The 27609-nt window shown below is 36.3% G+C and overlaps 1 protein-coding gene across 3 annotated transcripts in view; it reads right to left on the bottom strand.

The window, feature by feature from the left end:
* KCNT2 (potassium sodium-activated channel subfamily T member 2) overlaps positions 1–27609 on the bottom strand; it is a gene marked incomplete at both ends in the record, with an annotated part of 363001 nt that overhangs the window by 115058 nt on the left and 220334 nt on the right. For all 3 annotated transcript variants that reach the window (XM_080699605.1, XM_080699606.1, XM_080699607.1), the window contains one exon: positions 9296–9404. In XM_080699605.1, the coding sequence (XP_080555731.1) occupies positions 9296–9404 (109 nt within the window). The remainder of the gene's footprint in view (positions 1–9295; positions 9405–27609) is intronic.

Raw genomic sequence — 27609 nt, 5'->3', positions numbered from 1 at the left:
CAGCAACTTAATAAGACCTTGTTTCAAAATAATATTGGGTTAGGGATGTAGTTCAGAAGTAGAAGGACCCTGAGTTTAATCCCTGGATCCCTGGTACCTAAAATAAATAAATAACATTAAAAATAAAAAATCATATCAAATATAGTTTTTAAACTCAAACATTAAAATTTTAAGTGTGTGTGTGTGTGTGTGTGTGTGTGTGTGTGTGTGTATGTGTTTGACTCTAAAGAGAAATCAAAGTGCCTCTCGTTCTCACTGGTACTCCATTTTATCCACCTACAGGAGGAGGGCGATTGAACTACATTTGCCAGATTACAAAATACAGTGTTCTGTCACAGTTTTTGAGTGTGAAACTTCCAGCACAGCTAAAGTTAGCTCACTTGAGCGTGCTCTCCCACCCCACCCCCCCTTTCTCCCTTTTCCTTTCTGGCAGCAAGAGTGGTAATTATAATCCCGATTACTTTTCAGAAACTTTCTCTTCCGCCCACATGACAGCTGATTCCTGGGCCCTCAGTGATAAAAGCTCAGGATAAAAGACGGGAACAGTGTCAACTCTTTTTCTGTCTTTTTCGCTTCCTTTGCTCCTTTCCTTAGTGGTTTTCCTTGGTCCCTTTTCTGGTGAACGTAAGGACTCTGGATGTCCCATCTTTCTTCACAGTGCTTAGTACAAAGGCTCTCTAGATTCTTGATTATAATAGACAAGGGAGGACTCATGGCTGACTTTCATCTGAGGTCTTGAGCTAATGGTCAGAGAAGCACTGGTCAGGCTTCTGCCCAGCATGGACCAAATCCCTGGAATTCTGCCTGAGACGTGTGTTCAAAGTGGTAGGGTCTAACATGGCATTATTTAACCTTCCTTTTTACTTGGTCTTTGTTCTCTACGGATACATATTTTCTTAATGATTTGCCTGAGGGAAGTCTACCAGTCAAAATACTATCTAAAAATATTTAAAACTTCCTCAAATTAAGCTGAGTAATATATTTTAAAATAACATGCTAAACTCTTAGTGTTTCCTTGCATTCCACCACCCCAACATTTTGAAGAGTATCAGTCAGTCATTTTGTAGGAAGCACTAGATGTGGGTGTGTCTGATGTTTTCTCAGGATTCAAAAATGTTGGCAGGCATACAAAAGAAACTGTGTTGAGTCTTTCTTTGTGCATCATTGGGAGGGTAACATGATGGTGGTATGTTTTTTATTGGAGATATTTTACCTTGATCTCTTTTTTAAGGTGGTGTTTTCAGGTTCCTCTACTGTAAAGTAAAAAATTTAGCCTTCATAGTTATTGAAAATCTTCAGGAGGTATGTCAAGACTAAACAATGATTCTTCTTGTCTTTAAACTTCCACTCACTAATACTAGACCCACTGGGGAATCACAGTAAGTACAATGGCACCTGGCATTTTCATAATGATCACACAAATACGCAGACACACACCATATATATATGGAGAGAGAAAGAGAAGAAAGAAAAATGTTTGTTTTGGCACTGAGGGTTGAGTCCAGAAGTGTTCTACCTCTGAGTTGCAACCCCAGCCTTTTTGATTTTTTGTTTTGAAATAGGGTCTTGCTAGGATTTTATGAGTCTTGCTAAGATGTTGAGGCTGACCTTGAACCGAACCTGTGATCCCTCTGTCTCAGCCTTCCAAGCACTGGAATCACCATGGCGAGGCATTAATAGTTTTCTCTTTCCTTCTATATTTATTAATTTGAGTTCTTCGATAAGAAAAAGCTATTCCTTCCCCTCATTTTTTTTATTATTTTGCTTATTAGTCAAAAATTGGGGTATGTAATAAAGCTTAAGATCAGTTTTATCATATCCAAAATGAAAGTATATTTGTCGTGGTCCTCTGCATTATGGTAAATTATAATCCCATCCTTATGGTTAGCTTACCATCATACTAAACTCCTCTCAGTTATGTCCAACATCCAATCAGTCAACGAATTTTGATAATACCTTCTAAAATACATCTATAATATGAACAGTTTTTATTAATCTCACATTACCTCCCTTTTCTCAAACACTAAGTTCTCTCTAATTTCTCACCAATTTCTCGTCAATCACTTGGATTACTCCAATGGTCTTTAAGTTTGTGTTCTGTTTTTGCTTTAACCAAGAGAACAAAATGTTTGATTCTTTTAAAACCACCAGGTTATCTTGTAACTGTGCTCAGAACCATCCAATGCTATCTCACTTAGAATGACAGCCAACACCCATATATATGCATATGAGACCCCAAGTGGCCAAGCATGCACTTTCTTTTCAGATCTGAACTTTTACTATTTGGTTCCTCTTCTCCTCAAGCTACCCTGAAGTATTTGCTGTTCCCCGGTACATCAGATGTGCTTGCTTGCATTTTAGAGTCACGGCTTTCACTCCTACCTGGAAACTCATAACCCAGATACCTGCATGATAGGAACCTTAACTCGCTAAGGCCATTGGTCTAAATCAACTCCTTGATGAGCTCTAGTAAGTATATATCATTTATTTTTATACTTTTATTGGTGCGTGTAGTTTATAGTAGTGACAAGCATGGACACAGCACTTGGTAAATTTTCTCCCAGCTCCATCTCCACTCTTCCCCCTTTTTCAAGGACTTTGAGATCAGCATTGCTATTCTCACATATGTACATACTGTTAATGAAAGTGTTTCCTTTATTAATTCTCCTTCTCCCTCATGTCCCTTTCCCCCAGGCCACCTCCCTGGCTCCACTAGAGTTTCCCTATATTATCTAGAGTTCCTCTTGTATCCCAAATCATGACTATATCTATTATTTATTTAAATATTTATTTATTTATTTATTTACTTGGTGGCATTGGAGATGGAAACTAGGGGCCTTCTACATTTGAGCTACATGCCCAGTTATTTTGTTATATTTTATTTTGAGACAGGATCTCACTACGTTGCAGAGGCCTTCACTAAGCTGCTGAGGCTGGCTTCAAACCTGTGATCCTCCTCCCAAGTACTGGGTTTACAAGCATGTGCTACCATGCCCAGCTGACTATATCATTTAAATGGTAATCACTACCACATCTTTTAAACTATCCCATAGTATTTCTCTATTTTTCCCTATTTGACTATTACTTTCTGATATAGCATATATGTCTTACTTATTTATTTTGGTTTATCATCTGTGTCACTAAGAATGGACATCCTTGAGATCAGATGCTTCTCTGGTGATTTTCTTGCTCTAAAAACAACATCAGAAATGATTTTGTGGCCTAGAAAACATTCAATAAATAATTGCAAATTTTTAAAAAATTGATAAAAGTTATCTCACTTTTTCACACAAAGGGATTGAAAATTAAATGGACCATGTATTTAGCTAGATATTAGGTGGACTTAACAGTTAGCAAGTCAGCCCTTTGTTTGACTAAACTGGTATACTTTCCTCTTTACCAGATTTTTCCCAAAGTCTATGAGTTCCAAATACAACATGAACGCTACAAAATAGAGAATTTTGTTTGTCATTAGGACATGTAGTTTCCAAAGTATATGATTTTAAGTACCTTTATGAGGGAAGTTTTAAAAAGATACATTTTTTTTTGTGGTACAGGGGACTGAATCCAGGGACAAAGTAGCTGAGGCTGGCCATAATCTTGGATCTTCCTGTCTCAACCTCTCAAGTACTGGGATTACAAGTATGTACCACAATTTCCGGCTATAAAATCATACATTTTTTTAAAAATATTATCTTTGGTTTGTTTCAAAAGGTAATCTTGGAAATGGAAGTTAATGAGTAACAAAAACAATAATAATACAAAACAAAAATATAATTAAGATTTTCTTTTTTTCTTTAATAGTGCCAGATTTTGTCACCAGTTTTAAACTCTCTTTTAAGGACTAGCAATGACCTTCATGGTATTTCACTTAGAAAATGTAGGCACATTACAGGCATGGTGGTACAAGCCAGTAATTTCAGTACTTGGGACACCGAGACAGGAGGATTACAGATTGGAGGACAGCTTCAACAATGTATCATGATTTCAGCAACCTACAAGACCCTGTTTCAAAACAAAATATTTATAAAAAAGGCTGGAGGTATAGCTTGGGTGTACAACACACACACACACACACACACACACACACACACACACACCCCTACACCTACCTTAGGCTATCACAGTTGTTTCTATACTTCCTTATACCTCCTGCCAAAAATCCTTTGATTTGCCTTTTCATTCCTATGGAGCATGATGATTTTAAAAAGAAAATGCCAAATTATTGGGCTGAGTCAGAAATATTTAGCTGAACCATTATGATGACCTGTCATATGTATGAACATTTTTAAATTTTATATTTTCATTTCATTTTAATTTATTTTAATGAAACTAATAAATTTTCTTATCCAAGAAGGAATATTTTTGTTTTAATAATAATAAGAAAGAAAAATTTGAAAAGAAAAAATGTTGTGGTTAGAAATTACAGAGAGCGCCTATGGAATGGAAGAGAAGATCTTCATCACCTACTCATTTGAGAAAGGTCTAATATCTATAATATACAGTTTGACACTAAATATAAATAAATAAACCAATTAAAATGGGCATCTGGACTGAATAGATTCTTTTCTAAAGAATAAATTAAAATTGCAAAAAAATATATGAAAAATGTTCAACATCTTTAGCAATCAGGGAAATGCAAATTTAAACTACACTGAGATTCAATCTAACTCCATTTAGAATGGCAATCATCAAGAACACAAATATTATAAATGCTGACAAGGATGTGAGAAAATAGGAACTCCATTCCACTATTGGTGGGACTGTAAACTAGTACAGCTGTTATGAAGACCAGCGTGAGCTTCTTCAGAAGACTGAGAAGGGAATTACCATATGACCCAGAGAGAGCACTCCTGGACATCTTCCCAAAGGAAATTAAATCAGAATATTATGATGATACTTGTATATCCATGTTCATAGCAGCACAATTTACAATAGCCAAATTATGGAACCAGTTTAGTTGTCTATCATCAGATCAATAAATCATAAAACTTTGGTATATACACACACAATGAAATTTTACTCAGCCATAAAGAAAAATAAAATTATGCCATTTACAGGAAAGGGGATGGAACTTGAGAGCATTATCCTAAGCAAGTATTACCAGTCTCAAAAAAAAAAAAGAGTAGGGTATGTTTTTTCTTATATGTAAAAAATAGATATTTGGATGTAAAGGCAACAACAAATACAAGAGCAGAGACTGCAAAGGAGTGACTGGGGGAAATAAGAAAAGGAGAAAGGAGGAACAAAGTCCTAAAGACTGTAACAGTCAAAATAATGCTATGAAGGCAAACAAAATTACCACCTCTAAACTCAAAGACATGCATGGAGAGGGTGAGAGAGAGGAGAGGGACCCAGTGTGAAGGGCACAGAGCCTCATTTGCATGTATTTTTCTGTAACTCTATACCCCAATATGATGTAAATCATAATGTATCAGATAATAAAAATATATGGTAGAGCTCTAAAATATATACTACATAAAATTATAAATAATTATATATAATATACAATTATATTTTGACATCTACATATCACATATATGTTACTCCTCTTATATAAAATGCAGTTTGCCCTTATTTCTGTGGCATTATTTCTACCTTCTAGAAGACAGTGAGAACTAAAAATATTTTTTTAAAATGAAGATAATTGAGATAGTAAAACTTTGTAAGTCTGGGGCATGATCTTTCAATCTCCAAATTCTGATGTGTTTTGACATTTTTCTATTTTTTTCTTAAATAACTACACTGTATACAGCACTTTACTTTAAAAATAGATTTTTAATGAGACCACTTTAATAAATATATAAATAGCAGTTCCCCTGTATTTAAAAAAATTTAGATATTTATTTTTGTGCTTGTGGATTTGAAAGTTTTAACCTGTCTTTTTCATTTTGCATCACCAAGCAACTATGATTGCTTGTGAATATCAATTATTATTTATAAAATCCACCATCCATTATAGAGGGAAGTAGTAAAATTATGCTCTATATTTTAATAGAGAAATTTGAATATTATGTTCTAGTGTGTTTTCAATTAGTAGTTTTCAATGCTTGCAGAAGACAGGTCCTAGACCATTCAGCAATTTTTCCCATTATACTACTTAATTCAGCTCCTAAGTTTGTATTCTCATTATTAAACCAACATAGCTTAGCTGAGTAATATCTGCTGATGCTCAAAGGCAAAATTAAAATTATGCTCTGTTAATAAGGGACTCTCAACTATCTATTCAATCAATGCATAACAAAGGATTTGATAAGGTTAGTAAAAAAAAAAAGCAGTCATTTAAAATATATTAAGAATGTTAAATGAAATGATCTCCAGTTTGGATGACTTTTGTATTCCAGTGATCATATATATCTGATGAAGCACTTGTATCTAGACTAGAAAAGGAATTCTTTCAATTCAATAAATTTTTAAAAGAAATATAAATAGGCAAATGATCTAAATAGGTATTTCATCAAATAATATATATGATTACATCTCCCTTTGTATGGCCAATAAATATAAAATAAAACTCAAAATTATTATCTTTCAGTGCATGCAAGCCAAGGCCACAATGAGATAGTACTTCACACCTACTTGGCTGAGTATAATAAGAAAGGAAGATAAAGCTGAATCTGGTGGTGCAGGCTTGGAATCCCAGGACTTGGGAGGCAAAGACAAGAGGATCGCAGCTTTGAAGGCAACCTCGGCAACTTGGTGAGGCCCTTGGAAACTTAGAAGGACCTTGTTTTAAAATAAAAACAAGGAATGGGGGTGTAGCTCAGATGTAGACAGATTGTCCCTGGGTTCAATCCGTAGGACCACCAAAAAAGAGAAAATAGAAAAGAAAAATAAATAAAATAAAATAAGATAATGAGAAGTATTACTGAAAATAGGAAGAAATTGGAACCCTGATAAATTTTGAAACCATTCTAATAGTTCCAAAAAAAACAAAAATAGGGACCATATGATTTAGCATTTCCATTACTAGACTTATATACTTAAGAGAAATGAAATCCTATGTCCCTAAAGAACCTTTACACAAACATTAACAGAAATATTATTCACACTGTTAAAACCAACCTAAATACTCATCAACTAATAAATAGAAGAAAAAATATGATATATCCATGCAATCAAATAATGTTTGGTTTTTAGAAGTATTGATGCATATTGCAATATTGATGAACATTCTAAATGTGATGCCAGGTAAAAGCAAATATATGAAACATATAAATACAATAATAGTAGATGATTCCATTTATGTGAAATATGAAGAATAGGTAAATCTATGGAAAGAGAAGATACTAATGGCTATCTAGGACTGAGAGGAGTGGGGAAGATAGAGAGGAATGCTAATGGTTAGGAGGCTGTTTTATGGAGTTCTGAAATAAAATAGTCATTATGTTTGAAAAAGTTCACAAATACATTCACAATAGTAAGTTTTATACTTTAATGGGTGATTTATAGAATATTAAAACACATTTCAATAAATAAACCAGCTAAAAAGAAGGTCATTTTAGTAGGCTGTAGCATTTACTATGACACAGTTGTGACATAATTTTGCAGATGAATCTTATTTAAGGAAAATCCTTAATTATATGATAACAATGTTTTTAACACCACCACCTTTTTATTTTATTTTATTTTATTTTATTTATTTGCTGGTGGTACTGGAGATGAAATCCAGAGGCCTTCTACCTCCAGGCTAAACTCTCAGACCTATTTTACATTTTATTTGGAAACAGGGTCTCGCTACGTTGCTGAGAGCCTCACTAAGTAGCTGAGGCTGGCTTTGAACCTATGTGATACTTCTGCCTCAGCCTCCCGAGCGCAGGGATTATAAGCGTGCACCAACACACCCGGCCCACCATCACCCTTTTAATATGGTAAAATTTATTTGAATTTTACTGGGGAAAGTTATGTTCTAAGGATCCAATATTACATTTTAACTTATGTCAACTACAGTTTCTTTCACCATCCAATAGTGTGTCAAAAATAATATTTACTTGCAGTCGCACAATGCATTTAATTCCAACCTATGATTAATATGTGTGTTAAATACTATCAATGTCATTATCTTATTCTTTGTAAGTACAACAATAAATTGTACTAGATACTCAGTTTTGTAATTATATTGTTCTATAAAAAAGAGAGCATGGGGGGAAAGGACTATACATGATGAGGTATATAATTATTCAGTTAATCACTGCTAAGGCAATTTTGTAGTATTTTATTCAAAGTACATAAAAATACTGAATGCTTTCTGCAATGATGAAAAACTTTCATTCATATTTCTGTGACTGTGTTTTCCACTGTACAGTTTAAAGTCTTGTGATTGTACAGAATAGAAATGTTGGTACTCAGAATTAGAGAAATTTCTGCCAGAAAATTTACTGTCCCACCAGAACAGAAATGCAATTAAAGTAAGAGAGTAAAATCTGCTTTAAAATACTCCTCGGAATTTGCTATTTTTATACAAGCAACTTAATCCATCTTGTTTTAAATCTCAAGAAAGAATTTTCTTTTACCTAGAAGTATCTTAGCACTTCATATTTACAATTAACTTACTAAATCTAAAGATTAATGATCACACATATACAGTAAATTTACATAGAAAATCAGCATTTTCTGTGAAATACTGTTAGGCAAATTAAATGTTATGAAGTATAGGCAACATTTGTCTCTAGATAAAAATAGTGACTGTGTTCTATTTCCCTTGACCATCTAAATGAAAAACATCACCTGTATTGTATGAAACTCTATCAAAATAAATAAGAATTTAAAAAATTATGGTGATATAATTTCTTCCACCCATCTAGAAATACATACATGTGCTTTATTATATATTGACTAAATTTATAAAATTACTTTTAAATAATAATTATAGCATCATTCTTATAATTTTTGAAGGTATATAGATAGTTAAGATAAAACTACCTCTGAAAGAGAAAAAGTAGATCTTATACAAGTGGTTATTAGATTCCTTTTTTAAAAAGAAAATTTGTTGTGTAAGTATTCATCTTGACAATAGAAACTGTGCCTCCGACTCCAACAAAGGATCTAGACACAATATAGGATGAAGCAAATTGCCTCAAGATCATAGAAAAAAATATCAAAATCATTAAATTTTTTGTCTCTGACCCCTTTACACAGCTGCATCTATCAGATAAATATAATTCACACAAATACAAATACAGGTATATATCTAACTGTAAAACTTGGCTTTCTACATTTCTAAATCCCATAACTGAACTCATATGGTTTTCAATATAATTTTAAAAGTGTTATCTTAAAGAAAAAATATACTTACTGCCCTCTAGACGTATGAACCAGTAGTGTAATCAGTGTAGACGTTGCTGGGCAGATACAGTTTAAAGCTAACATGGCGTATTTAAACTCTTCTTCACAGACGACATGATCTGTTTGAAATAAAATAGGTAAATTAGCATACTTTACTTTAAGAGGATAATGATTTACATATTAAAATATACTATATTAATAAAATTGCAAGAGTCTCAACATGAACATCCTTGTTTTAGAGATGTTTTCACATGTGCAATTTCAACCCCAGAAAATAGGCTTCCTAAAAAGAGAGTGGTAGAGAAAGGTTTAAATGACCAGGGTGGGGGAAACATGAGAGGCAAGACCTAGTTCTTTTCTTAACAAAACTTGCAACTTTGGTAGAATGCTTAATCTGTGTGTGTGTGTGTGTGTGTGTGTGTGTGTGTGTGTGTGTGTGTATGCGTTACTGGGGAGTGAACTCAGGGCCATTATACCTCCATGCTACACCCCCAGTCCTATTTTTACTTTGTGTGTGTGTGTGTGTGTGTGTGTGTGTGTGTGTGTGTGTGTGTATGTGGTACTAGGGATGGAACCCAGGGCATTCTACCTCCAAGCTATACACCCAGCCCTATTTTCTTATTCCTTATTTTTTTTTAAACAGAGTCTCACTGAGTTGCAAAGGGCCTCACTAAGTGGCTGAGGCTGTCGACAAACTGTGATCCTATCTCAGCCTCTCAATTGCTGGGATTACAAGTGTGTGTCACCATGCCCAGCTACAGTTTTTTTGTTTTGAGACAGGGTTTCTCTAGGTTTTTGAGAGTCTTGGTATGCTGCTGAGGCTGTCCTAGAATCTGTGATTCTCCTGTTTAATTCTCTCAGGTACCGGGACTTAATCTTCATATATCCCATGTATACCAAGAGGTGAGCTGTATCTAGGTTTGAAGTACAGTCTGGGTTTCCAGACTATATCTCAAATAATTTGCAAAATCTTCTTTAATTCTCATGATTCCATTATATGAAATATGACAATAGTGATTTAAAACCATATTGATTTAACACATTAGTTTTAGTAATTATTAAAAGATGTAAGCCGGGCATGGTAGTTCACACTTTTAATCCAGCATTCGGAAGACTGAGACAGGAAGACCATGGTTGGCAGACAGCCTCAGCTACTTAGTGAGGCCTTCTGCAACTTAGTAAGACCTTGTTTCAAAATAAAGAATAAAAGAATAGGGCCGGGGGTATGGCTGGCTCAGAGGTAGAATGCCCATGGGTTCCACCCCAGTAACGCAACAAACAAACAAACAAAAAAACGTGCAGACAATATTTGCTTATCATCAAAACAATGCATTTATGTTAACAACTACAGTTCAATCAATAAAAATTAATGTTAAAATATATTGAAATTGAAAGTGCATTTATGACTCAAAAAATAAGGCTTAGAAACCCAGAAGATGGCATGGTCCAGCTAGAAGAGATGGGAAATGATAAATAAAATTTAATTGAGCCAAGTGTGGCAGTTCACATCGATAATCCCAGTATTGGGGAGACCAAGTCAGGAATATCACATACTTATAAACAACCTCAGCAAGTTGTTGAGACCCTTAGCAATCTAGCGATACCCTGATTAAGAATAAAATAGGGCTGAGTAAAACTTGGAGGTAGAATGCCCCTGGGTTCAATCCCCAGTAACACACACACACACACACACACACACACACACACACACACACACACACACATCAAGGGCATTAAAACAATGGAGAAGGCTAGCTACGAACACAGGTAGGAGGATGCAGGCCCCATCTCCAGGGGTTGATGCAGTCAGTCCCAGTACACTACAGTCACATGAGAACCAGGGCCTAAGATGCCAGGTGTTTGATTTTCACAGAAGTCATCTGTAGAGAAGACGATATAATCCTATTTGTTTGGTATGTATGTATGTATGTATGTATGTATGTATGTATGTATGTATGTATTTATTTATTTTTGCGGGTCTGGGGATGGAACTCAGGTGCATTCGACCTCCAAGCTATACCCCCTGCCCTATTTTTTAGTCTTTTTAAATTTTTTGATACAGGGTCTCACTGAGTTGTGAAGGGCCTTGCTAAGTAGCTGAGGCTGACCACAAACCGCCATTCCCCAGGCCTCAGCCTCCAGAATGATGGGATTAAAAGTCCCTGTCACCATGCCCAGCTCAGTCTTGTTTATTTTTTTAAGAAAACAAAAACAAAAGTCCCTTCTTGAGAACACAGTATCACCTGGTATTGAACATAAAAGGCACTGTCAAAGTTTTAATGTACTTTCTTAGTCAGCAAATTGCAGTTTTAGCTAAATTAAGTAATAAAAATTGTTAGGTCTATAAAATGAATACGAGAACCACACAATTTAGGAAGAAACGAGAAAAGGTTATTAGGACATAATTGAGCAACTGCTCTGGCTCTATATTATTGTACCCATTTTTATAATATAATTTAAAGTCTGAAATAGCTAATAATTTTTATTTGCTTAAATTATCTTATTTTAACTTTTTTCTCTTCCACATTTCATTAAATAAATTATATATTATAGTTACTCTCTCAGGAGTTACTCTTAAACCGGGCATGGTGGTACATGCTTGTAATTCCAGCATTTAGGAGGCTGAGACAGGAGGATCCGGGTACACAGCCAGCCTCAGCTACTTAGTGAGGCCCTTTACAACTCAGTGAGACTCTGTTTCAAAATAAAGAATAAAAAATAGGGCTGGTGGTGTAGCTCGGACGGTGTAGTCGAATGCCCTTGGGTTCCATCCCCAGTATAGCAAAAAAAAAGAGTTACTCTTAAAAATATCTGAGATCTCCTTACTCCCCCCCCTTTCTCTCCCTCTTCATACTAACAAAATACAATGACCTTTAGGGAAAAATTGTATACTACATAACCATGATGCTCAACACAGGAAGGCAAGCAGGTTCAAAATAAAATTTTAAATATGAAGATGAGTACCTAATGTATGCAAAAAAGTTTATCTCCACCCCCATGTCAATATATCTCAAAATAATTTTTTAGTGTATACACCCAATCTGTGAAAATAAGGTAACAAAAGCTGTTATATGCAGAATGCTATTACTGGAGCCTCATATCCTAGCAATCCATAGGGGGCCCATAAATTTCAAGCAGAAAATGGAAACATATGATCTGATAAAAATATGTACATTTATTATAACACAAAACAGAATGTTTAAAAATCTGTAGTGTAACCGAAGAGTTGGAAGGTATTAGTACTCTATATGGAATGCTGCAGTTATTAGCATTCCCTTACCATGAAGTGCCAACATACTTCTTCTAGTAGGAGAACATAAAAAAATATGGTGTATAGGTGATACTTTGAAAAAAATTTCATCTTAATTTCTTCCTTCACTAGCTAAAAATAAATATATTTGGTTTATTCCTTTCTTTTTTCCTTAATGAATGTGTGCCTTTGAGTTAGGGAGGGGATGGCCATGAATTGTGTTGCATTGGTTAAATTTTCAAATACTATACTAATCTCTAATATGCTAATAGAATCTAGTTATAATATAACTGAAAGGAAGAAAAGACTAATAAATTTCAGGTAGCCATTTTTTGTGTTTACATATACCATTTTTCTGCAGTTTGGTAAAAGCACTGTAGAGTCCATCAGACCTTCAATTTGAAAGTGCATATACTATCATTAATGGTGACAATATTGCACATAGTATAGAGTATGTCTTGTTCAGTTATAGGGTAATATACTAAATTATCTAGGAACATAACTGCGGTGTAAATTAATAGATAATTTATTTTATTCTATCTGGTACTGTTGGTGTGTCATTAATATAAATGATACTTAAGATATTTGATTATAGCTGGGCTTGGTGGTACACACTTGTTATCCCGGTAAATGATACTTAAGATATTTGAGTATAGCTGGGCTTGGTGGTACACACTTGTTATCCCGGTGCCTGGGAGGCTGAGGTAGGAGGATCACAGGGTTGAAGCTACTACAGCAAGGCTCTAAGCAATGTAGGAGATCTTGTTTCCAAATAAATAAAATCAGTCAGTGGTGTAGCTCAGAGGTAAAACGCCTCTGGGTTCAATTCGCAGTCACACACACACACACACACACACACACACACACACACACACACAGTAGCAACTTGTTTTCAATATATTACCAGTGTCAGCTTTGGTAGTTGACACATAGTTATTAGTATAAACACCTCTTTTTCAATGCATTTTTATATTGAAAAGCATGCTTCTTTGTTATTAATATTTAGCTTGTTTCTCCTTCATATTACAAATATATGTTATATGGGTTTAAATTTACATGTGTAAATAGTTTTACTTTTTCTGAATTTCATTCCAAAATAGTAAAAGGATTATTTCAAAGCATTTATTGTAAGATGAAGAAAGTGTATCAGATAGAATGAAAAGCACTATTTTAGGTAAATTAGTTAATAAGCAATTATCATGGAATTCCCTGTTAGACCAACACTAAAGTTTATGCTCTTTTCATTTAAAAATATATTTAATCTCTGTGAATGGCAGATACAGGAAAAGCGCGATGACAGAACATTTAATTGGATAATAATATTCATTAGCATATATTACAGAAAACCAAAACTCAATCTGCATAACAGAATTGATTGCATGTGTAGATCTCTCTTTTCAGATCTAAATATATCCTTCCTCTTGGGACATTTTCTAATATTAACCACTGACCCCTAGTATGAATTTGAGGAAAAACAAAATTATTCTTTCACATTGCTGTGCCCCTCATTTCCCAATGCCATTTGCCACATGGATTAATCCATTAAAGTCTTCTTTTCTGTCCTCCTTCCAGTTCCAGGCTCACTACTTACTACAGGTTTCCAAATTTTATCCACAATTACTAAGGATGTCAAATTTCAGAACAAAGATTTTTTTCAGGTATTAGAAAAGTAATCTGCTTCATCTACCAGACACAATAAATGCATCTAGAGAGAAGGGAACAGAATCTCTCTTATGTAGGCGACTGCTTACTTGCAATTGGAAATCTAATTAAGAGACCAGAAATCTGGATATTTACTAAACTGAAAAAGATGAGTTGTACTCTAAATAACAGGAAGGGATATTCTTTGTCAGAGCCTTTATGAGAGACTTCTCCTAAGCTTTCTCAGCCAATCTTTTAGAGTTCCGGTTAGTATATTAGACTCATTGTCTACTTTTTCTTCAGAAAAGATTATAAGGCAAATACTATTGCTAGTTCTACTTTAGATTTGTGTCAAGCTGGATGAAGAGAGATCAAAATCTGTCCATGGATGGCCTGGAGCACTCAGTAGTGATACCACTTCTTTTTTTTTTTTTTAATTCTTATTAATCATACATCTTAATGGGGTACAAGATAGTGGAGGTATACACGCACACATCGCCCAATTATCCCTTACCCAAATCCCTCCCCCTCCTTCCTCCTCATAGTTGACTTAGTGACTGACATTGATATGTTTGTTAGTGTACATCCTGTACATTAGAGATTTTCCCTCTTCCCACCTTGCATCCCCTCAGTTAGGCTGCCTTATTGCTCATCTATAGTATCTCCTTCTCCATCTAGAGTTTCTCCTATAACCCATTTTTTCCCTAGCTTCCACATGTTAAGGACAGTATATGATTTCTTATTTTTTTGTGACTGACTAATCTCTCTTATGTTCTCCAGTTCTTTTTTTTTTTTTTTTTTTTTTGGCGGTACTGGGGTTCCTGGAAGCCCTTCTACCTCTGGTATACACTCCCACGGGCTACACTCCCAGACCTATTTTTTAACATTTTTATGTGGAAACAGGGTCTCTTAAACCAGCGAGACTGGCTCCGAACCAGCGCGATCCTCCTGTCTCCGCCTCCCAAGTGCGGGGATTACAAGCGTGCGCCACCATGCCCGGCTATGTTCTCCAGTTCTGTCCATTTCCCTGTAAATGGCGTAATTGTGTTTTTCTTTGTGGCTGAGTAAAATTCCATTGTGTATATATCCCATAGTTTTGTAATCTATTAAACTGTTGATGGACATGTGATACCACTTCTTATCATGAGCTAATGCCTTCTCCACCAGCAGTATAGGAAGGAGAGCTAACTAAAAACAAGTAGAAACCTTCAAAGGATGGGGAGAAAACAGGAGATGAAATGCATATGATTTCGGAATAGGTAATGTTTCTTTGACAAAAAAGGGCAACAAGAAGCCAAACACACAAAAAAAAGAAAGGACATATTTGATGTTTAGTGAGTTTTCTTGCCTAAGCAAAGCTTCACTTTTGCTCCATACGAGGTGGTATCAGAGTTCATGGAAAGTAGTGATGTCTACAAATAAATCATTTGGAAGTTGTGCATTTCCATCCACAGTGCATCAGGCAAATCCTAGCCATCTGACTACATCTGTCTCAAAGGGAAGCTAAGGAATGTAGCTTCTCTCAGAATAGCCCAGCATCCAGCTAGATTGTGGGGGTAGGGTCAGGATCAAATTAAAATGTTTTGTTGCCCTCTCACTCAAACCTGTTTTAGATGATGCCAATGTAGCCACCATTAAAATGAAGAGGGAAATAAAGACAGGGGGCAAAATCCAGTAAATAAGTCAGGTTTGAGAAAGTTCTTAGAAGACAACTTTGATCACAGTTACTGACAGATAGAAAGGACTGGAAGAACTCCATTGCAATTTTAACGTTGGTAGTAGTGGCTAGAGAGAGAAGAAAGCAAAGGACTATGCATATGGACAGACAAAAGTGTTATTCTCTAAGTGCAGAAGTGGAGATAACTAGGAAATATGTTAAGTTGCTTTGGCAAACTCTCAATCCATGAACCACAGGACATGATGTGGACCAATGAGTCTTGTTAATCCCCCATTTTCCCTTTTTCCAAAAATCAATATTTAATTTCAGTCATCTTACTCTACTATCTTAAATGTATATAGGGTGATAATTTTGGGGATATCTAGCAAATATATCAATTAAGTATATAACCAGATCAATAAGAGGTCTATCTCAACTGGAATAAATTATCCAGATATACTGGACTGTGATCTGGGTTCAGTTTTTGATGGTATGAAAAGTGATTTTTGTAAGGAATGGGCATATGTTTTCAATATATTAAAAAGAAAAGCCTGTAATTCCAGTACTTGGGAGGCTGAGACAGGAGGATTGCAGGTCCAAGAATAAACTCAGCAGTGTAGTGAGACTCTTAGCAACCTAGTAATACCCTGTTTCAAAACAAAATAAAATTTAAAAAAGGAATGGGAATGTAGCTTAGAGTTAGAATGTCCCTGGGTTCAACCTTCAGTACCACATTAAAAAAAAAAAAAGGTATACATGAATTTTTAGGGAGCCAAAGATTTGACTGACTGTGGTTGGAGCTACTATCTCCTCCAGTATCCATTCCCTCTTCCTTTTAGTAACAGTTCTTATTTCTCTTCCCAACCCCCACAACTGAGCTGGATGCCTGGCTATTCTGAAAAAAAAAATTACATTCCTCAGCTCTCTTTAAGAGAAATGTGCTCACATGACTAGAATCTGCCTGATGAATTATGGATGAAAATGTGCAAGTTCTGAATGATTCTTTTGTAGACAAGACCACTTCCCTGAACTCCATCTTTCTTGCTGATGATACCATGTATAGAACAAGGTTCAGCTTGGATTAGACAGACATAACTCATTATAGAACATGAAATTTATCCTTTTTCTCTTAGGACTTCTAATTTCCCTCCTTTGTCAAAGAAAGCATTGCCTATTCCAAAATCATATTCATGTCATCTTGTATTTTCTTTCCATTCTTTAAAGTTTCTACTAGTTTTGATTGAGCTCTCTCCTATACTGGTGGTGGAACATCATAAGCACTTAAGATTAAGTAGTATCACCACTGATTGTGCCTGGCCACGTCAAGGATATTTGATCTATATATCTCTATACCCTATCTCTAAAAGAGGATTAGCAAAAGCTTATAAGCTTTTCTGAAGAACAAGTAGACAATGACTCTGACATGCTAATCAGAATTCTAAAGTATCATACACCATCACAGTCATGTATTACTCAACATTAAAGGGCAGATTTCAACAAATCATCTTGAAATTATGCCAGCAGCATATCTTAAAAATGAAAGGGGCAAATACCATAACATTATTATATAGTTATACAATTAAACATGATCTCATTTAAAAAAATACTAAATTTTGTGTGACTGCTTATATGTCCACCCAAAGGTGTGTCTAAATAAGCACAGGAAATGGTCTGTAAGTGTCTAAGTTAGGACCCTAAAATCCTGCAAGGTCTCATGTGTTAATGGTCTGGTCTCTAGCTAGGCACTACTGGTAGATGGTAAAAAAAAAAAACTTTAGGATAGAGCCCAGAGGAGGCCTTTAGGTCTTTGGAGTGGGAATTTTCAGGGGATTGTGGTGCCCAGGTTTCCTCCACTTTCTCTCATTTTACTTCATGGCCACGAGATGTTTATTTCCCACCATATGTTTCCACCAAGATGTACCACATCACTGAAAGCAACAGGGCCAATCAATTAATATACTACAACATTTAAAACTCTAAAATGAAATTATCATTATATTTATTTATTTATTTATTTACTGATTTATTTTTTGCATGTATGGGGAGTACTGGAGGCTGAAACAGGATCTCACCAAGTTGCAGAGGACCCTAACTAAGTTGCCAAAGATGGTTGCGAACCTGCGATCTTCCTGTCTCAACCTCCCAAGTGCTGGGATTATAAATGCGTACCACCACATTTGAGTTTTTTATCTTTATAAGTTAAATATCTCAAGTATTTTTTATAGTGATGGAAAACCGACCAACATAGTAAGGATGAGCACCAAACTATTAATAGTAACTACGTGAGTGGGCGGAAAGAAGTTTTGGAGCAATATGACTCATTGTATAGTAGCATTAGATGAGGTTCTTGGTTTCTTTGTTAATTGTTATTTTTATCATTTTCAATTTAAAAGCTTCAAAAACAGTTACAATTAAAGATATAAATGCATGCATGGCTATGAATCAAAATTAACTTTAAATCCCTTTTTGGCGGAAAATAAAATTGATTACTTTTCAACAATTCAGAATATGTGCTTTTTTTGTTTAAGTCTTCAAAACATTCATGTCTCGGTCCATGTGCCAAAGGGGGATAAAAGGTCTTCATCATATTATTTTCTGAGCTCTTGTATGATTTGAAGTGTGACAAGCGTATTCCATACGGTTGCTAGGTAACAGCTCTTTGGAAAGCAGTAAACGGAGGAACAAGCATCGAGCCAATCCAGTCCAGGGTTTTGACTTACAGAAATCTAGGGTCCTTTAGAAAGAATTTTTGTAAACAGAAACAAGCCAGGGTCAATTTTAAAAGTTAAACGTCATTCATTATTATTACACAAGGGAAGTATATTACGGAGATTATCTAAACAAACTGTGTTACCAAATCTTTCATAGATCTTTTGCTTATCAGATTTTGTTTATAAGCATGAGTGAGTTGACTGGTATGAAAATTGCCTCTTTTCCTTATAACATGAGCACCGACAACATCTAGAAAAGAAATTATTTTTATCTTGATCTTATCCCCTTCATACAATATCCAATCTGTGTGTCTGTGCATGTATGTGTGTAAGCATGAGTGTATGGGTGCACATAATCAGAGATTTTTCATTTCCAGGATGTGAGACACTCAACCACTAAATGGCTAAGGAAATATTTAAGTAAACCTTTAAAAGGCACTTAGTTTTACAAGATCTAAATATAAGAATGCTTTTTAAGTATATAGAATCCAACCCTGCCTGAAATTGGCAATATCTATGAAACAGTTGTTATTTCATTTTAGTAATACTATGTGTAGAAAGCCTGCTTATGTTTTTCTAATTCCTTAAATACTTATTTCAACAGTATAATTTTGAGTGTATCATACTAATTTACTGCTCAAAGGGGAAGTCGATTTTTTTTCGTCCTAGTCCAAAGTAGCTGTAATTTCATTACTCTTCCTTTCTTTAATAATTCTTAGTAAAACATAACAGCTTATTTGTGTGTGTGTGTGTGTGTGTGTGTGTGTGTGTGTGTGTGTGTGTGTTACCTTGGGATAGAACCCAGGGGCATTCTACCTCTGAGCTATATCCTCAGCCCTACTTTTTATTGTTTATTTTGAAACAGGGTCTCACTGAGTTGCAGAGGGCCTCACTAAGTCACTGGGGCTGTCCGCCAACTGAAGTCCTCCTGTCTCAGCCTCCCAAATGCTGGGATTACAAACATGCACCACCATTGGCTAGCCTAATAGTTTTTGAAAAATTATTCTCAGAATTCCAATTTTTTAAAAATTCTAACCCAAAGTATTCATTCCCTACAAGCTTATACTAGTATCAAATATATCTATTGAAACATTTTATTGGTAATATAATGACAATAATAATAATACCAAACAATATATGAGCTTTTATTCTAAATTATACATGTGTGCATGCTCACACACACACACACATACAACCTCACAAAAACCCTCTATATTATACACTATATTAAATGGTTTTTGAATAAATGATTAAATACAGATATAAAATAAATTGCTTAAATCTATTATGTCTTTAAATTCAGGTGCCCAGAAAGAACACTACAAAAGCTATGCACTGAAAAACTGATTAACTGAGTCTTAAAACAGGTAACATAGTTTATCAGTATTTTCCTATCCTGCAAAAGCAAAATAGGATGCTACTTTTCACCAGATGGACAAACGGCAGCAGGAGTCATAAAACTGAACCTATGATTGAGAAAAATACAATCATTAAGTTCCCCAAACACTCATGAGGTAATGGGAAAGTTTAGAAAAAAATAGTCAAGTTTCCCCTTGAAATCAATTTTCTTCCTTTTCAATCACATACACACAAATAATTGTAGGCTGGAGTAAAATTATTTGAGTGATTGATTGAAGGAGATTTTAAGATATCTCTGAGAGATTTATTATTAGCAAATAAAAACTACAGAAAATGTTTAAAGGAAACTAAATGCAGGTGCTCAACGTGGATATAAAAAGAACGCTTTGCCTTCCTTGGATTTAAAAAAATAAAGCCATCACTAAGGAAATGATGTTAAAGATTTCAGCTGGCTGTGGTTATGCACCAGGCTGGGACAGAAGGGTCTGGTACACAGTCAGCCTCAGCTACTTAGTGAGGCCCTCCACAACTTATTTTGAACCAGTGAGACCCTATTTCAAAATAGCTTGGAGGTAGAATGCCCCTGGTTCAATCTCCAGAACAGAAAGAAAGAAAGAAAGAAAGAAAGAAAGAAAGAAAGAAAGATTTCAAGGATAAGATACTAGAAAGATGACAAAATGTCTTTACAGGTCATTTACTTAAAAATAAAACTGTAAAGGTAGGAAAACATTTAAATGTTCAGGGAAACATATGAACAAAGAAAGTTCTGAAATTAAGAAAAAAACAATACTGCAAATTTATGAGCAGAGTATAAGTCAAGGAAGTCTAGAAAAGAAATGAAAAATAACTCTTTCAATTGTAATAAGAAGCAGGAAGTGAAGCCAGGCATGGTGGGGCACACTTGTAATCCCAGCATTCAGGAGGCTGAGACAGGAGGATCGCGGTTTGCGGACAGCCTCAGCTACTTAGTGAGGCCCTTTGCAACTTAGTGAGACCCTGTTTAAAAATAAAGAATAAAAACTAGGGCAGGGGGTGTTGGCCGGAGGTCAAATGCCCCTTAGTTCCATCCCCAAACCCGCAAAAAAAAAAAAAAAGAAGCAGGAAGTGACAGAATATTAGAGTGATACATGCGTATCCATGTTCATAGCATCACAATTCACAATAGCCAAATTACGGAAGCAGCCTAGTTGTCCATCAACAAATGAATGGATCATAAAACTGTGGCATATACACACAATGAAATTTCACTTAATCATTAAAGACAAAATTATATCATTTGGAAGAAAATGGATGCATTAGGCTAATACTAAAGAATATTAAGTGAGATTAGCCCAGTTTCAAAAAGCAAACAGAAGTTTTCTCTCATATGTGGAAGCTACAGAAAAATTGTGTAACCAAAGAGACGTCAGATCAAGGAGTAGAAACTGCAATGGAGCAATGGAGGGGGGTTAGGGGAGCAGAGGGAGGAGACCTGAAGAAGAGAACAGTTCAAACCATGCTATGTGTATATATATAATTATCCACACCAATCTCCAGGACATGTACGGGGAAGGGGAAGGAGCAGGGTGGGAGCTAGAGGAAAGCCCACCAAGTGCTGTGTGCAGGTAGGCTCCTAGCACTGCATACCCCATCAGGATGTATAATCACAATGAGCCAATAAAAGTATGTTTTTAAAAAAAAAATAGACATTTGGAAAATATGATTGGAAAGCTTAAGGGAATTTTCACGTATTGGCTTCCTTTATCTCTAAGAATTGCTAAGTGAGAAAGCAATTTGAAATATTAACCATAAGAGTGAAAGAGTGATTTGATAGGAAAAAAATAACTGTATAATGTTAAGGGCCTCCCTGAGCTGCCTGAATACATGTTTGAGATAATATGGATCTGACTCATTGTGTGATTTATTTGCAGTGCTCAGTCAGGAGGACAAGACAATCTATACAAAATTTTGTTTGCTTGTATGTTGTGTGTGTGTGTGTGTGTCTTTGTGTATGTGTGTGCACGTGTTGCTAGGGATTAAACTACTACTTCTGAGTTACACTCCCAGCCTATTCTTTCATTTATTTGTTTATTATGGTACTGGGCATTTTACCTCTGAGCTACACCCCTAGCCCCACTTTACTTTTTATTTTGAAACAGGATCTCTATAAGTTGTGGAGGGTCTAAGTTGATGAGGCTGGCCTCAAAACTGCAATTTCGCTGTCTCAGCTTCCCAAGTACTGGGATTACAGGTGTGCACCACTACCTGGTTGTTGGTTTGCATTTAAGTTGAAAATATAGGGAAAGAAAATCAGAATATTGATATGCCTTTGGCCAAATGAAATGACAGAGCATACAGCTCACATTGTTCAAAGAGAGCAAAGGAGAACGAGGACTGAGGCACAGAGGGAATCTAGACGGATGCAACACTGCTTCTAAAATTATTTGGAATAAAGGACAGAGGTATCTTCTTTTTAACTCCCAACCCATTGCAGACACATGCAGCTTTGTTGTGCATGGCTGTGGTTGGTACCATATGTGATTTACTTAGAATTTTGTTTAATTTTGATATGACCCAAATTAATCTGTGTTTTCTGAAGACAATCAAATAATAACACACTTAGACATCATGGTCATGTCAAATTGCTACTTAAGGTCCTAAGTGACTACTGCTGTATTCAATGTAGTAGCCAGTAAAAAAAATAAAATTGGTCTTTGGTAAAATCTCCGGGTAGTTTTGATTTGCATTTCTCTGATTGCTAATGATGTTGAATATTTTTTTCATACTTTTATTGGCCATTTGAATTTCTTCTTTTGTGAAGTGTCTATTTAGTTCACTTGCCCATTTTGTGATTGGGTTAATTTTCTTAGCACTGAGATTCTTGAGTTTTCTGTATATTCTAGATATTAGCCCTCTGTCGGAGGAATAGTTGGCAAAAAAAAAAAAACTTTATTTCTGTCGGTTCTCTCTTGAGATACATGATAGTTTCATTCGCTGTACAGAAGCTCATTAGTTGAATGCAATAAAATGTGTTGATCCTCCTTTTAATTTCTTGTGCCTTTGGGGTCTTGTTGAAAAATATTTTACCTGTTCCTATGTGTTGCAGTGTTGGACCTATGCCCTCTTCAAGGAGCTACAAGGTCTCTGGTCTAATTTCTAAGTCTTTGATCTGTCTGGAATTGACTCTTGTGCAGTGTGAAAAGGTGGGGTTTATTTCCATTTTTCTGCATATGGCTAATCAGTTTTGCCAGCATCATTTGTTGAGCAGGCTATCTTTTTTTCCAGTGTATGTTTTTGGCTCCTTTGTAAAAAAATCAATTGGCTGTAAGTGTGTGGATTTGTTTCTGAGTCTTTGATTCTGCACCATTGGTCTATGTATCTGTTTTTGTGCCAATACCATACTGTTTTTATATAACTTTGTAGTATAGTTTAAAGTCAGATATTGTGATGCTTCTATATGATTCCTGTTGCTGAGAGCTACTTTGGCTATTCTGGGTTTTTTGGTTTTCAATAAATTTAAAGACTGGTTTTATAGGTCTGTGAGAAATAACCTTGGTAATTCACCTAACTCCAATTAGAATGGGAATCATTAAAAACACAAACAACAACAAATGCTTGTAAGGGTGTGGAGAAGAGGACTAATATCTAGAATATACAAGAAACTCACCACTAAGAAAACAAATAACCCAATCAATAAAATGAGCAAGTGAACTAAATACTTAACAAAAGAAGAATTTCAAATGGCCATTAAATGAAAAAATATTCAACATCATTAGCAATCAGAAATGAAAATTAGAATTATCCTGAGATTTTACCTAACCCATAGAATGGTGATCCTTCAAAACACAAACAACAACAAATGTTGTCAGGAATATGGAAAGGTGGGAACTTTAATATATTATTGGTGGAATTACAAATTAGTGAAACCACTTTGAAAAACAGTATGGAGGATCCTCAGAAGAATAGGAATGAACTTACCATATGATCCAGCAATACCACTTCTAGGTATCTATCCAAAAGAATGGAAACCAAACTACCAAACTATTGCATGTTTATCTATATTCATAGCTCCACAATTCACAATTTCCAAACTATGGAACCAGCCAAGATGTCTATCAACAAATGAATAGATTACAAAACTATGAAATATGTACACAATGGGATTTTACTCAGCCATAAAGAAGAACAAAATTATGTCATTTGTAGAAAAATCAATGGAACTAGAGAATATTATGCTAAGTGAGATGAGTCAGTCACAAAAAGTAAAAAATTGGATGCTCTCCCTAATAAGCAGAACCTAGGTAGAAAAAGGCTCACAGATGTAACTCTGGATGAAGAAGGAGAAACCATAGATGAGCAAATAAGGTGACCTAACTAACGGGATGGGAGGGTGAGATGGAAATGCCCTAATAAACATGACGCACATTCACAGACATATCAAAGTCAATCACTAAGCCAAACATGAGAAGGACGCAGGAGGGAATGGGATGGGACTTGGGGAAGGGCTAAAGGAGTGATGTGTGCATGAATGCCTCTACCATCTTGTACTCAATTAAGATGTATAACTACAATGCACCAATTAAAATTTTTTATTTGATTTTGAAAAATTGGCCTTTGGACCAAGCTTTGAAGAGTAGTGCATGGTGGATGGCATGGAAGGGCAGTGTTTATATAATATTAAGGGATTTAGTCATCTAAACAACAACAAAAACAAAAACAGGAGATTGAATTTGGATGTCATGAAGTCTGAATGGTGTGAATAAGACTGGAATCACATGGGCTGATTGCAAGGTCTAGGGCATACCTTCTATTACATATTTTTTTCAAGCTAAGTCTCAGGTAATTCTAGTCATTAAATCAGAAAATGAATATTCTGAACCAAGCACTCTATAAGGTTTTAACTATAACCTGAATACCTATAAGAAAACAATATATATTTTGAAGGAACATTGAATTTTGAAGTCACAGGAGTTTGAATTGCTTGTCTTTAAGCAAGTAAGTCTTCAAGACAACTATATTTAATGTCATAGTAGATAAAATGCATCTTCAAGAGATATAGCTTTACTTTATATATATTATAAAGCTATAACAATTGTATAGTTAATGATACTCTGCTGTATCATTAACTTTATGATGATACTTTAGATTAGCTACAAAATGATACTTTAGATTAGCTACGAAAATAGGCCTTAGTAACCCCCTTCCAGAAACACACCTGGAGGAAGTATAGGTGGTTATAAATGTGTTAGCTGACTTAGTATTATTTCATCAAATATGTATATCAAGTAATCACATTATACACTTTAAATTTTATTTGTTAATTAAACCACAATAAAGTAGCAAAAATAAAGCTATTTACCTCACATTGAAAAAAACATACATACATTCCCATAACTAGTAATTTTTCTATTATGAAAATAGGCAATAATTAGAAATATGCACTGATGTGAGACCATACATTTTCCTTACCGATTAGAGAAAAAGATGATTTGCCTTATTATTGCAAAAAATATCCCATACCCAAATTTAGGATTGTCATGTATAATCTGTCATAGATATTTGGGGCAACTTGCAATTACTCTGTATAAAATTGAAGAGGAGCATCCCTTGAATTACGCACTTAAAGACCACTTTTAACCACTGGTTGGCTTTTGCAAACTTTCCATAACAGGGCTTTCCCTAAAAATATCTATTCATGATGAATTTTGGAAAGATAAATGAGAGAAAATATATAGATAATCAGATACAAGATAGACAATGGATAGATGCTACTATCAACTACATATTAACTTAATAGTGTGAAGTAAGCAATGTGGTAACCTGATTGACCTAGGCAGGCAGCCAGGGAGGCTTCAGGAAGCCCTGAGAGTGAATGCTGACCACAAACACCAGCAAGTACCCTGGGATGTTATCATTTCAAGGGTGTATCCCAATCCCAACCCCAGCTGTGCTTTCAAGGATAGTTCCCTAGGTTTTATTTTAGATATTCCAAGGTCTCACCTTTTAAACTTAAGTTTGTGACCTAATCCAAGCTAATATTTAGAGTACACTCTGAAGTAAGGCTGAAAGTATTTTTTTTCAAAAAGATATTCAGCAGTTCCAGAATTATTTTTTTAATTCTCTTATCTCCCCAAGGTAATGAATGAGGCATCTTTGCAGATAATCCGTTTGAAATACATAGATGGATCTACTTAGGATTGTATTTTGTTCCACTGATCATTTTTTATCGCTATAATAACTTCAGGCTGTCTTACATACTTCAGTCTTAGAGTTTAAACTAGATAATACAGCTTTTCTGATATGGACCTTTCTTATAGTCATTATGTCTACTATAATTTCTTTGTATTTTTAGATTTTCTGATATGGATTTTTTAAATTAATTTATTTTTTAAATTGGTGCATTGTAGTCATATATCAATCACATTGGAGTACAAGACTTGAGAGGATATACAACCACACATCATCCAATTAGCCCTCCTCCAGCCCCCGTCCCATTCCCTCCCCCTCCCTCCATCCCACACTTCTTTGGTGATTTACTTTGATACATTTGTTTATGTACCTCCTGCGTTTTAAAGAGGCTCCGTCCTCCAGTATTACATACCCTCTGATTGGTCACATTAGTTGCTTCACTATAGGGCCCTTTCTATAGCTCAACCTCTTCCTGTTGCCCTTTTCCTCCTAGTTATTGCTGATTAAGAGAAGTGTCTGATTTATATTTTCTGCGATATTTCTCTGTGCATGCTGCGTTGCAAGTACCAATCCCACTCTTGATGGTCCCAGTAGTGGCCTGGCTACTCAGTGGACTGATCCAGACCTCGCTGGCTCAAGCAGCGGCCTTGCCTCATGGGAGGACCCAATTCTGGTCTCGCTGGCCCCTGAACCGGTCAAACCCCTAAGCTGGCTTTGGTCCCGACCTTGGAGGCCGCAGGAGTGAACTTGCCTCACGCCAGGCTCCGATGCTGGCCATTGGCCCCTGCACCGGTCTAACCCCTTGGCAGGATTCCAATCCCGGCCTCGGAGGCCCCAACACTGGTAATGCTTCACGGCAGGCTCTGATGCCGGCCTCACTGGCCCCAGCAACGGCCTAACCCCTTGACAGGCTCTTATCCTGGCCTCAGAGGCCCAGTACCGGCCTTGCCTCAAGGCAGGTTCCGATGCCGGCCTCGCTGGCCCCAGCACCGGCCTAACCCCTCGGCAGGCTCCGATCCCGGCATCGGAGGCCCCAGCACTGGTCATGCCTCACGGCAGGCTCCGCGGCCGGCCTCGTTGGCCCCAGCACCGGCCTAACCCCTCGGCAAGTTCTTATCCTGGCCCTGGAGGCCCCAGTACCGGCCTTGCCTCACGGCAGGCTCCGCTGCCGGCCTCGCTGGCCCCAGCACTGGCCTAACCCCTCGGCAGGCTCTTATCCTGGCCTAGACCCCAGTACCGGCCTTGCCTCAAGGCAGGCTCCGATGCCGGCCTCACTGGTCCCAGCACTGGCATAACCCCTCGGCAGGCTCTTATCCTGGCCTCGGAGGCCCCAGTACCGGCCTTGCCTCACGGCAGGCTCCGATGCCGGCCTCGCTGGCCCCAGCACCGGCCTAACCCCTCAGCAGGCTCCGATCCCGGCCTCGGAGGCCCCAGCACTGGTCATGCCTCACGGCAGGCTCCGCTGCCGGCCTCGTTGGCCCCAGCACCGGCCTATCCCCTCGGCAAGCTCTTATCCTGGCCTTGGAGGCCCCAGTACC

Source organism: Muscardinus avellanarius (assembly GCF_963383645.1).
Source record: "Muscardinus avellanarius genome assembly, chromosome: 7".
Classification (NCBI taxonomy): Eukaryota; Metazoa; Chordata; class Mammalia; order Rodentia; family Gliridae; genus Muscardinus; species Muscardinus avellanarius.
This window is presented reverse-complemented; position numbering and strand designations above follow the sequence as displayed.